General features: G+C 45.9%; 1 protein-coding gene across 1 annotated transcript in view; it reads left to right on the top strand.

Moving 5' to 3' along the window:
* The first annotated feature begins 4,169 nt into the window (after window positions 1-4,169).
* Window positions 4,170-12,473, top strand: part of LAMC1 (laminin subunit gamma 1) — a 149,035-nt gene continuing 140,731 nt past the window's right edge. The window contains exon 1 of the mRNA XM_014575427.2: window positions 4,170-4,728. Within this exon, the coding sequence (XP_014430913.2) occupies window positions 4,341-4,728 (388 nt within the window). The 5' untranslated portion in view covers window positions 4,170-4,340. The remainder of the gene's footprint in view (window positions 4,729-12,473) is intronic.

The raw sequence follows: 12,473 nt of genomic DNA, 5'->3' as shown, positions 1-12,473 counted from the left end.
AGTCTGTTTGGCTAAATTTTACAGTTAGCTTTATGTACCCAAGGGAAAATGTATTCCATTCCCAGCCTCTTTACTTCCTCCCTCTTCCCCTACCAAAAAAGAATAAAGTGCAAATAAGCTTAATGGCAGGAAATACCTCAAATGCATTTTTAAAGCAGCTAAGCCTTCTAGCTTCTGGGGGCCTGAACTTACGTTATTTGTATGACTTATTAAAGTTTAATACAACTCTCATCTTGTTGCTTGAAACGCTATGCAATGGGAGGATTTCTCCTTGCAGGAGTGGCTATATTTTACTGAATGAAACCAGGGAGTTGGACAACCACCGAAAGTTTATTGACGAGGAAAGCAGAGTTCAGAAGGGGAACTATTCTAAGAAACAGTGCCCTTAATTTTGTCCAGAAAATACTACTATGAGCCAAATTTAGATCTAATATAAGCAGGTGCAATTGCCCTTGAAGTTAATGGAGTTGCACCAGTTTTCATGAGGTCTGATTTTGGCCCCATGTTCCCATACAACTCTTGAGGCTGCAGAATGAGGAAATAATTAAAATGCAAAACATAGAAAAATATATAGAAAAAATATTTATTGGAGCTAAAAAGATCATTGAATATTTTGAATCAAGGAAGAGCCAGTCTGGAATAGGGATGTAGGCAACTAGTTGACTACCCAATAAACATATGCTTATCGGATAGTCGAATAGTGACTTGACTTGTTGCTACCCCCTCTCCCTGCTGCCTCTATCAAAGAGAGGCAGCAAGGGGGAAGAGCTGGTGCTGAGGGGAGCTGCCTTAAAAGACGGTTTCCCACAGCACTGTCTCTGTGGGAGGGCAGGGGAAGCAGAGGTGTAGCAGGGGGACTGGGTGCGATCCAGGAATCAGCTGATTGTTGGTGGCTCTTAAACATTTAAAAGGCAGAGCTGCAGTGGCGTTAACGCCTGGGGCTGGGAGCTAATCCCACTGCGGCTCTGCAATTTTCCCCTTTATTGAGTAATCAAAGGAAATTCCATCGACTACTTGATTAGCTGATTAAACATCCCGAGTCTGTAGGTAGTATGCTGTGCAGCTTTGACCATCTGATTTTTTCTTGTATGACTCCCATAAGTGCTGGAACTGCAGGTGCTGCAGCACCTCCTGGCTTGAAGTGATTTCCGTTACATTAAAAGATTTATAGTTTGGTTCAGTGGCTCTCAGCATCCCCACTATGCAAATTGGTCCAGCGCGTCTGATGACTCCATTAAGTGTCTTGGTCACTGACCTTTTTATTCAGTCTTTTACATCTTAATTTGGTATTTGAGAATCTCCTTTCGGGAGATCATCTTATTTCTGAGATTTTATTTAGGTCCAGATACCTACTTGCAACTTAAGTTTCAGAGGGGTAGCCGTGATAGTCTATAACTTTAAAAAAGTTCTGTGGCACTTTAGAGACTAATATATACCAGTGTGTATGTATGTGTGTGTGTGTGTGTGTGTGTGTGTGTGTGTATATATATATAGATAGATAGATAGATAGATAGATAGATAGATAGTACTTGTACTCAATGTCTGGTTTACTTCTACATAATAAAGTCTTACGTTACTTTTGTGAGATAGGTATCATCTTCATTTTTCACTTTGGCAAAACTCAGAACAGATAAGGAAATTACTCAAAGCCACAGGGGAAGTCAAATAGAACAAGCAAAGAAAACATTTTAAAATATCATAAAGAATGGCAGAACTATATGTGTGCTGGTCAAATTGGTGTATTCCCTTCCCCTTTTAAAAATTCCTAATAAATTCATCCTCTTGGATATCCTGTCTCAACCCAGATGGCCGTAGTGCTTGGAGGCATCAGCTCTGCCAGACCCGTCTACAGACTGGGTTCTGATTTATTGCTGCTAACAATGAGACAGCTATCACAATGGGATCTCCCTGCAACTTTTCAGATTCAGGAATGCAGACAAACATACTTACTCTTATGTAAAACCAGATCATCTGCTTTGTAGAAAAATGGTATTTCTTCAGAGATTTGTGTAGTAAACAGGAAATGTCACTAAACGAGATATGAACTGATTGACAATTTAAAAAACTGTGACATTCTCTGTGTAATATTTACACTTCATTGCCAAGACCCTCATGTCTACTGTGGAGTGAGATGTTAGATCTCTTATGGCTATGCCATAATAATGCTGTATATATTCCAACAGTATCCGCTTCTCCAAAATAGTACCATTTGTTTAAAACACTTGTGTTTTGTGAATTAAAAATGAGAGACTTGAGAATAATACTGCTTTTATATATTATTTTGGTCTAACAGCATGAATGGTTAATAACCTAAATTGTGCCTGGCTCTGCACAGGTGTGCAAAAGGGGAAAAGTAGAAGGCATCCATGCAGAGGAACTAATTCTAGCTAGTACTGCAAGCTTCCAACAAGGGACAGGTGTAAAATAGAAACATAGGGAAACCTCAGGGTTCAGTACACAGTCACCAGCAACCCATGAAAAAAGTGACAATTACGAACATCAGCTTCCAGATGTAATAAACGTATTATGGTTTTGTCTTTGTGGCTAAAATGCATTTTTATACAGATTAATAAATACAATAGCTATCTTACTAAATCCAAAAGGAGACAAAACACTAGTTCTAAGAAGATGTAAACTAAGCAATGGTCACTGAGGAAGACACTGTTTTTAAGTAGCTTGAATCAATTCTAGAGAAGGTTCTGAGCATCAGGAGAAAGATCTTGAACTGGAATAGTGATAGAAATGTAGCCGTGTTAGTCTGGTGTAGCTGAAACAAAATACAGGACTATGTAGCACTGGACTCACTATTAAGTGCAGAGACCAGAGCACTAGTGATGTGTTCATTGTGGCTTGTGATATTAATCTGGGCTTCTGTATTGGATTCTAGCTGGCCAACATCCCCATTCTCCCCCAGAGCTGCTGTTTTGCACAACTGTTATCTATATAGCTATCATCTTTCTACTCTAGATGTGGCTGCATTTCTGCAATGTGCATGTATGTAGTTTGTAAAGAGCATTGTGATACCATGGGTTGACAGGTGTTATGGGAAGGTAAGATACCACTGCAAGTATTTATTTAGAAAAAGGCCTGAAGCAGAACACGGATGCAAAACTCTCCTCCCCTTGAACTTTGGGGAAAGCTCTGTGGGTTCAACTCCATATACAGATTTTGTTACTGAGCCCTATCTGTAATGAGTATCTTCAATATTCAGGTAATACTAAGTTTGTGAGGCTTGAGGTCCATATGCAGGATTGATGCCCATAGATGCACTTACAAACTAGTATTTAGGCATCATGGACCAGAGCTTCCTCTCATTTGGACCAGTTTAAATCCTTGGTGACTTCCAAAAAGTTAGTCTGAATTTGTAACTCAAGCAGCCCCTGGCTCCTACGTGTGAAAGTGGGACTGAGAAGGTGGCTGCTGCGGGTGCTACGGCAGCAAGCTTTGGGCAACTGCTTGGAGATGAGCGGCAGCGAAGGAGGCATTAGGCATTGCTGGGGCGCTGCGACGTGGAAAAGGGGGATGTCTGTGGGCAGAGGAAATGGCAAGGAGGCAGGAAGCGGGGCGCCTTGGGGATGCCAGGTAGAGAAAGGGGGGCACAGGAGTCCGTGAGGGGCAGAGGACATGGAGGATGGAAAGGGGGCCGGGGGGCGTGCACTGAGGGGGTGTCTCCGGGCTCCACCACGCAGAGGCAGCTGCCGCCCCTACGTGACGCCTCAGGCAACCAGGCTCGCCCTGGGCTCAGCGGCCGGGGGCGCCTCGCCCCGCTGGCCCAGCAGCCCGCGAGCGCCCTGCAGCAAGTGGTGCTGGAGCCGCTTGTGCCGCTCTCAGAGCCGGGGAAGGGGCGTGGCCGGGCCGACTCCACTGAGGGACTATGGGGGGGGGGAGCTACGTTTGCACCCCCCGGGTCCGGGCCTGAGAGAGCGCCTTGTTATGCGGGGGAGGCGGGGACACCCCTGGGCTGCAGCCCCAGCACCGCTCCCACTCCCGCGCGGCCCCTGCCCATCCCCATTGGCTCGCCCAAGCGTTCCGGGGGAGGGTCATCTCGGAAGCACCCGAGCGCCGCTGAGACCCACGTCCCCCTGCCCCGGCCGCTTCCCGGCGTGCACCGCGCGCCCAGCCCCCACCCCCTTGTGCCTCCTGCTCCTCCTCCGGCCGGGCCCGCTCCCCCTCTGCCCCAACAGCCGCAGAGCAGCGGGAGCCGCCCGAGCGTTCGCTGCCTGCCGCCGCGCGCCCGAGCCAACCGCCCCGCGCCAACCGCCGCCGGCTCTCGCGCCCCCAGCCCGCTCTCGGCGCGAGCCGCTCGGGGCGGCAGCTGCCGCGTCTCGCGCCGGCCAAGGATGGGTCGCGGGGCGCTGCCCTTGCTGCTGCCGCTGCTGCTGCTGCTGCTGGAGCGGTGCGGGCGCTGCGCCGCCGCCATGGACGAGTGCGCGGACGAGGCGAGCGGGCGGCCGCAGCGCTGCATGCCCGAGTTCGTCAACGCCGCCTTCAACGTGACCGTGGTGGCCACCAACACGTGCGGCTCGCCGGCCGAGGAGTACTGCGTGCAGACCGGCGTCACCGGGGTCACCAAGTCCTGCCACCTGTGCGACGCCGCGCAGCCCCACCTGCGGCACGGCGCCGCCTTCCTCACCGACTACAACCAGGCCGACACCACTTGGTGGCAGAGCCAGACCATGCTGGCCGGGGTGCAGTACCCCAGCGCCATCAACCTCACCCTGCACCTGGGTAAGTCCCGGCGCCGCTCCCCCTCGGGAGCCGCGGGGATTGCTGCCTGCCCGCCCCTCCACGCCCTTCGCTTCTCTGCGGGGCGCCCCGTCCTCCAGCCCCCCCTTGGCACCGTGTGTGCGGGTCCCGGCCGGGGGGCAGCGGTGCAGGCTGCAGAGGTGGGGCGGGGAGTGCTCGGAGCGGGCTCCTTTCAGCCTGAGCTTGTGAATGCTTCTTCCTCGTGCGCCTGGCACGTCAGCGAGCCGCGCTGCGAAACCCGACGGGAATGGGAACTCTGTGGATGCTCTCCTGCTCGGCCCCGTCCGCCCGCATTGCACCGGGGTCCCTGTCCGGGGTGATCACTCCCCGTTCACTAGCAAAGACCCACCTCTAGGCACTGTTGTTTTGTGCCTCTCACGCACAACCATCCTGTACCTAGTGCCTTTCAACAGAGAATCCTTACTTTCCTTTTTTGTGCCTGCACGACCAGAGGCTTCACAATTTCTCCTCCCTTTTCCCAAAATATCCTCCACTAGTAGAGTCTCTCCTGCCTACATGCACCATCTCTACACATAATTCCTAAAATAAGAAATCTAGCCCTTCCCTTCTGGTTGGCTCTACTGATCTAAGAGCTGTTCCTCCCTGTTTCCTGTACTAGAGTTGCATGATTTCTCCTCTTCCCAAACAAGGACTTTGCTTCCTCTTCACCACCAGCCTATCTAAACTAATGGACCCGCCCCAGTCTGTCAGAAACTTTGTCCTCATCCTTTCCTTTTTGTCTTCTAATAAGGACCCCATCTGAATTTTCCTTGAGATAATGTGATGAGGGCCAATTGCCCCTTAACTTTTGTGTTGAAACTTGGAGATCTCCATGGCAACTTATGCCCATTCCCATCCACTGAACAGATTAGTCATAGTAAAGAAAGGAAAAAAATTAAACCTAACCAAGACTGCCAAAAAACGTTTTGTGGTCGTGAGGGAAGGAAAAGAGTGTTGGATTGGACCATGCATAATATTGCACTGTGTGAGTGTGCTTGTGTGAAAGATTTTTCTATCACAGGGTAACTTGTTGCTTTGTGGTATTCAAATTTAATTAAAGGCCACAAAGCTTAATCCCATCAGACAGAAAACAAAGGTAAATGTGTCTGCCCCAGCTGGTAATAAATTACTGAAAGTGACTTCTGCTGTATACAAAGCAGGCTATCATCTTTGGATTCTCCCTTTCTTTGGTTTGTCAGACAGTATGCTTACTTTCAGAGGTGTAGCTTCTTACTTTCAAGGGTAATATGCTTACTTTCAAGTGGGAAGTATGTGGCACCTTAAAGATTTACAAATATATTCAGGCATAAGTTTTCATGGGCTGGAACCTGCTTCCTCAAATGTTCATTGGTTTTGATTGTGTTTACTAATTTTGTTTTTTAATTTAATGTAATCGTCTTATCAGAGGTTCTGATTCAGTGAGAGAAATACTTTTCATGCTTCTGGCTTGCATTTTTAAAACAAAACTATATGAAGTTTGGTAGTGTATTCATTTAAATTTGGTATTTATGTGAATCAACATAAACGAAAACTGTAGGGAAGTGCTTAAAGATCTACAAAGATAAATGCTTCCTAATTAATCTGTAGGTTTGGATCTCATTATGCTTGAAAAAAACCCTTAAATCTTTATGCACAAAGTAGTTTAAGCTTGTAGGCATCAGATATGGAATTCATAATGGGAAGGTTTGTCTAGAAAAATAAAGGCAAGTGGAATGAATACTTCCTGCAGTAAACATTTTAGATTTTTCTCTGTGCTCATGTGCTCACTATTCTGTTGCTCTAAAAGGGTGGGTTGCTGCTAAGGATTCTGGGGTAGATTAAACAATTCCATTTTTTGGTCATGTCAAACAAACTTATTTATGGTGACAGTGCTGTCTGTTACTCTAGGAGATTTAGCACCATAAAATTAAAAAAACCCTACTTTTTGGTATGTGAAAAAGCAACAGGATGTAGTAGTTTATTTAAAGAGTGAGATTCACTAATATGTGAGGTGACTTCTGCTTCTGTAGTTGCTTAAGTAGTCGTGATCTGAAAAGGTCTTAGTGGCTGAGTCCTACCTGATACCAAGTGTACTGAGGATGATATACAAATATTTTACTGAGATGATGTTTCTTGTCAGCTAAAAGAGGAGACAGAAATTAAGTCTAAGCATTCAGCAACAGGGTGTCATAATCAATTGAGATAGAAATGTAGCCGTGTTAGTCTGGTGTAGCTGAAACAAAATACAGGACTATGTAGCACTTTAAAGACTAACAAGATGGTTTATTAGATGATGAGCTTTCGTGGGCCAGACCGACTTCCTCAGATCAAATAGTGGAAGAAAATAGTCACAGCCATATATACCAAAGGATACAATTGAAAAAAATGAACACACATGAAAAGGACAAATCACATTTCAGAACAGAAGGGGGATGCGGGGGGAGGGGGAGGGAAGGAAGGAAGGTGAATGCCTGTGAGCTTCCCACCTTTAATATTAACTCACAGGCATTCACCTTCCTTCCCCCCTCCCCCCCCCCGCATCCCCCTTCTGTTCTGAAATGTGATTTGTCCTTTTCATGTGTGTTCATTTTTTTTCAATTGTATCCTTTGGTATATATGGCTGTGACTATTTTCTTCCACTATTTGATCTGAGGAAGTGGGTCTGGCCCACGAAAGCTCATCATCTAATAAACCATCTTGTTAGTCTTTAAAGTGCTACATAGTCCTATAATCAATTGAGTATTCTTAAAAAAAAAAATCTGTGGAATAAAACTTGTTAAGCTTAGTTGCTACCTAGAAGTACTCTGTTAAAATTTCATCCAGATAGCTTAAACGAGTGAACCAATCTCAGTGTGGCAGAAAGGAAAGTGTTTTTTTTAAATGGCTCAGATGCTGTTTGTTGCTTGAGTAACTAAAAGGGAAGAACAAACTTTTCTCACAGTCATTTCATGATTTAGCATTTTTGTGCAATTTCAAAATGAAAGGACCAAGTTAACCTTTTTAAAAAATTCTTCTATCCCAAAATTAATAAATACTTTGTTTTAAAAAAGTCATATATTCATGGGTATGCAGATAAAATTCACTGTAGTGTGTCCTGTACTAATGGGCACCTGGGAAAGGCATTGACCTGTTGCAGTGGCCACTAAAATTTCAGTATCTTCAAAGAGTTCCTTTGTTAATTGCACTTTTATGCAGGCACCTACTGCAAAGACCAAAAAAGCAGTCTCTTAGGGTGTGTCTACTCTAGACTACAGGGTTTTGTTGACAAAAGTGGACTTTTGTCGACAAAACTATACCTGTGTCCACCCTGCCTTTGACTTATGTCGACATAATGTCGACAAAACTGCTGAGTTTTGTCGACGTATGTAAACCTCATTCTACGAGGAATAACGCCTTTTGTCGACAGAGTTCTGTCAATAGAAGGCATTACTGCATTTACACTGTCCTTTGCGTCCACAGAACTGGTTGCGGCTTGCTTTGTCGACAGAACTGGTTGTAGTCTAGATGCTCTTTGTCGACAGAAGCTTTGTTGACAGTAAGTGTCGACAAAACTTCTGTCGACAAAACCCTGTAGTCTAGACATACCCTTAGTGTTACGGTTAGAAATTGGTTTTATTGTATAGGATGGCTCCATTCAAGTAAATTTAATACAAAAAAGGAATATCTTCAGAGATTATTAAGATTTCATATACTCATTTTTTTATTTTTATATATATTTTAGAGTTTTTTATTCAGTACATTTGTTGCAGAAAGAAAGAAACCCTTTTCTTACAACAGTTAACATTGTTTTCTAAACTTTTCTGTTTTGGACAAATGTATTATCAGTGAGCCCTTGTATTAAGTCAGAATTGGATTTTATATGCATTTCATACTGCTCATTATCATTGTCATGTGAATATCTTCATGCACTGGCTGCATACAGTGTTTTTGTATCTGTGTTGGGGACAAGGTGGGTTAGGTGATATCTTTTTTTAAAGACCAACTTATTTTTGTGAGCGGCAAGCTTGGAGATTACACAGAGCTTTCCATTCAGGTTGTATAAATCTTTCAGGTCTAGGAAACATACTCAGAATGTCCCCCTAAATAGAAGGTGTAACTGATTGTTTGGCATGAATAGCTTAACAAGTGTTGTAAAGGACCATTTAGGGTGAAGTGTCTAAATACAGATGTTCTAATAAAAAACACTTACATGTGCCCACATGTGCATTTCAAAAGGAATTATTTTGGGGAAGCTGTATGACCATAGTCTGACTTCCTGTATAACACTGATCTCAGTGGTCTGTATTGGTCTTGGAATCTATGAATATACTTTCCAACCAAGACTTTTAAAAAAGTGCATTCTTCATAAAAACAGTTTCTTTAAATATTGCAGAATTGTTATTGTTGAGATGGAACATTAAAGTTTCTGTTTGCAGGTCTTTGGGGTTTTTAAATGTTCAATTCTCTTGTTTTTAGGTTGGAATTGAACTTAAATTATTTGGCTGAGTTTAAGATACTTGGAATGTGCTTTTTTTTTTCTTTGTCAGTTTTTTTCCTGAGGCGTTTCTTCATACTCTGAAAACGTTAAGAGCGGTAACCCTGCTGTAGACCGAATCTTCATTGTATACTGATATGTTGACATTGTGGTAGCAATCGTCTTTAGAAACAGCTGCTTTGTGTCAAACAATGTATCTCTGGCTCATTGTACTGGGTAAGACTGCTTTTAGCCTAACATGCTCTGGATTCATCTCTGCACCTTCACAAGTTATTCTCACATGAATTCCACACACTGTCTTTGCAAGAAGGAGTGGTTGCATGTTCCATTAAGATTTCATATGCTGTCAGGTAGGGATGTTAAATATCGGTTAATTGAATAGTCGATTAACCTCACAAATTCTTATTGGTTACTCACCTATTCTATAGTCCCTGGGGATGGGGCCGGCAGCCAGTACAATCTGGCCCCACTCTCGAGGAGCCCCCTGCCACTCGGGGCTGCTGCCTCTATATCAGAGGCAGCAGAGTGGGATGCCAGGCTGGAGCTGGTCCACGAAGGGAGCCAGTTTAAAAACATGCATCTGACGAAGTGGGTCTTTGCCCACGAAAGCTTATGCTCCAATAAATCTGTTAGTCTATAAGGCGCTACGGGACTTCATTGTTCTAGTTTAAAAACCAGTTGTCCTCACAGACTGGCTGCCTGTCACCGCGTGCTGCTGCCTTTGATACAGAGGCAGCAGCATGGAGTGACAGAAGCCCCTGTTGGGAGGTGGTTTGAGCTCCCAGACCCAGCGTGAGCTGGAACTGAGCTGTGCTGCGTGCCCACCTGCTCCTAATGTACTTTAAATGCCGAGCTGCAACAGGGGTAGGTCCCGGACCCAGCACAAGCCGGGACTGAGACGGACTGCTGCCCAGCCTGCTAAAAAAATTTACTGGCAAGGCAGGGGTGGGTGAGGAGGCTGAATGCAGTCTGTAGCATTTACCAATAAGCTTTTGCATATTGGTTAATCAACTATACTATAACATCCCTACTCTGAGGCCTCCATCGGGCATTGCAGCTTTTTGAGCATAATATAACAGCAGAGAAGAGGGGGCACCAAGTATAATAACTATTTGTACACTCTGTAAAACAGAACACACTTTGGGATGGAGATCTCAGTGTGAAGCATACTTTTTTTTTTTTCAGTGGTTAGTGGTGTAAATTCAGAACGTTTGTTTGATACTACAGTCACAGTCATAGATTCCAATAGGGATGTCAATGTGTAGATGACTACATGATTAAGCAATAAGCCTGAGCTTATCAGTTAATCCTGTCGACTACATGCATTCCCCCCCTCTCCTGCTGTCTCTGTATCAGAGGCAGAAAGTGGCGGGGGATGAGGAGCCAGTGCCCACGAGGAGCTGCCTTTTAAGCTGGCTTCCCACAAGCACCAGATCCTTGAGGAGCCTCCTGCCCCCTTACCTCCACACTGATGCCTCTGGTAGAGCATCAGCAGCTCAGAGGGGAGTAGTCAGGAGCTGGTACACATGGGAAGCCAGCTTTCAAGCTGGCTGCCTGCACATATCAGCTCCCACAGAGCTGTTTGCCCCCGCGCTGCTGACTCTCTATCAGAGGCAGCAGGTCGGAGGGGGAGGTGGGAGCCCATGCATGTGGGGAGCCGGCTTTTTAAGCTGACTTCCTGCGGGTGTCAGCTCTGTGGTACTGCTTTCCCCACCCTCTGCACTGCTGCCTCTATCAGAGGCAGCAGCAGAAGAGGGGATGGAGAGGCTGCTGTGGAGCAACCTCTGTCTGTAGTCTGCCCAGGTGCGCCATGGACAGAGGCTGGTTTGTGAATGCGGGGAGCGTAGGTACCCTGTGGACAGGGGCTGCGGCCATCCCGTGCTGCTGCTTCTGATAGAGAGGCAATAGTGCAGGATAGAAGGGGGCTCCCCGAGAGTGGAGCTAGGAGTGCACTGACTGCCAGTCCTGCCCCTGGGGACTACTGAATAGTTGTAACTGCATCTATTTTAAGGGTTACATGACTATTCAATTACATACTATCTAACATCCCTAGCTTCTAAGGCCGGGAGGAACCAATGTGATTCTTAGTCAAATCTATTTTGTAGCAAAGGCCATAGAATTTCCCCAAAATAATTTCTAGAGCACATCTTTTAGAAAAACATTGTCACTGATGGAGAATCTGGCATGACCAGTTGTAAATTATCAGTGGTTAATTACTCTCGCTGTTTAAAAACAAAAGCCTTATTTCTAGTCAGAATGTATCTGACTTCAGCTTCCATCCAGGACAATGCTAGAGTGAAAAGCCCATTAGTACATATTTATTACCCATGTAGATACTGCTAAAATAAAATCAAGTCACTGTTAAACCTTCTCATTGCTAAGATAAATAGCAGTGTGTTACTAAATGACATGTTTTCCCATAAAATCATAAAACTGAAAAGGACCTCTGGAGGTCATCTAATCCAATCTCCTGCACTTATAGTGGGACTAAGTATTATCGAGAGCAGGGGTGAGGACTCTTTTTTGGTTTGGGGGCTTCTGACCCACAAAAAAATCAGTCAGGGTCAGAGGCAAGTGAGAAGAAGAAAAAAAAATCCACCTCTCAGATGTGGCACCTGACTGATAAGCAGAAAAAAACCAACCACACACACCCACACACATCTCCCTCATGCAGTAAGAGAAGTTGGCAGAGTTCCTCTTGCACTCCAGTCCCCTGGCTTAACTCTCCTGGGAGCCTAGCGCTAGTAGGTATTGCGGGGCTTCCATAAGTTCTGGGGTGGGGCCAAAATGAGGGGTTCAGTGTGTACGTGAAGAGGTGGTGGTGCAAGGCATAGGCAAGAAGTAGGATGCAGGAGCAGGTTGGAGGTGCTGGGTCTGGATGCGAGGTAGGATGCAGGAGATTTCTGAGGGTAGAGGTGTGAGGGCTGGACAGGAGGTAGAATGCGGGAACGGGCTGGGGTGGAGGTGCGAGGTCTGGGTGGGAGGGAGGGTGCAGGAGCAGGCTGGGGGTGGAGAGTCTGGGCGGGAAGAAGTTCGAAGGAATGGGGTGGGAGTGGAGGGGTCTGTGTGAGAGGGGCTGCGGTGTGGTAGAGGGCTGTGGGTGGTGTCTGGCACGCCACTCCCAACCAGGTGGCACTGCACGCCCCACTCCGCTTGGGGGTGATGAAGGTGGAGCTTGCAAGCAGCACAAGGAATATAGAGCTTCCTTGCGCTGCTGTTCTGGTGTGGCGCCTCTTCCTCTCCCTGCCAGGCAGAACCTGCAGGCCATATGCTG

This window comes from Pelodiscus sinensis, chromosome 9, assembly GCF_049634645.1.
Source record: "Pelodiscus sinensis isolate JC-2024 chromosome 9, ASM4963464v1, whole genome shotgun sequence".
Lineage (NCBI taxonomy): Eukaryota > Metazoa > Chordata > Testudines > Trionychidae > Pelodiscus > Pelodiscus sinensis.
This window is presented reverse-complemented; position numbering and strand designations above follow the sequence as displayed.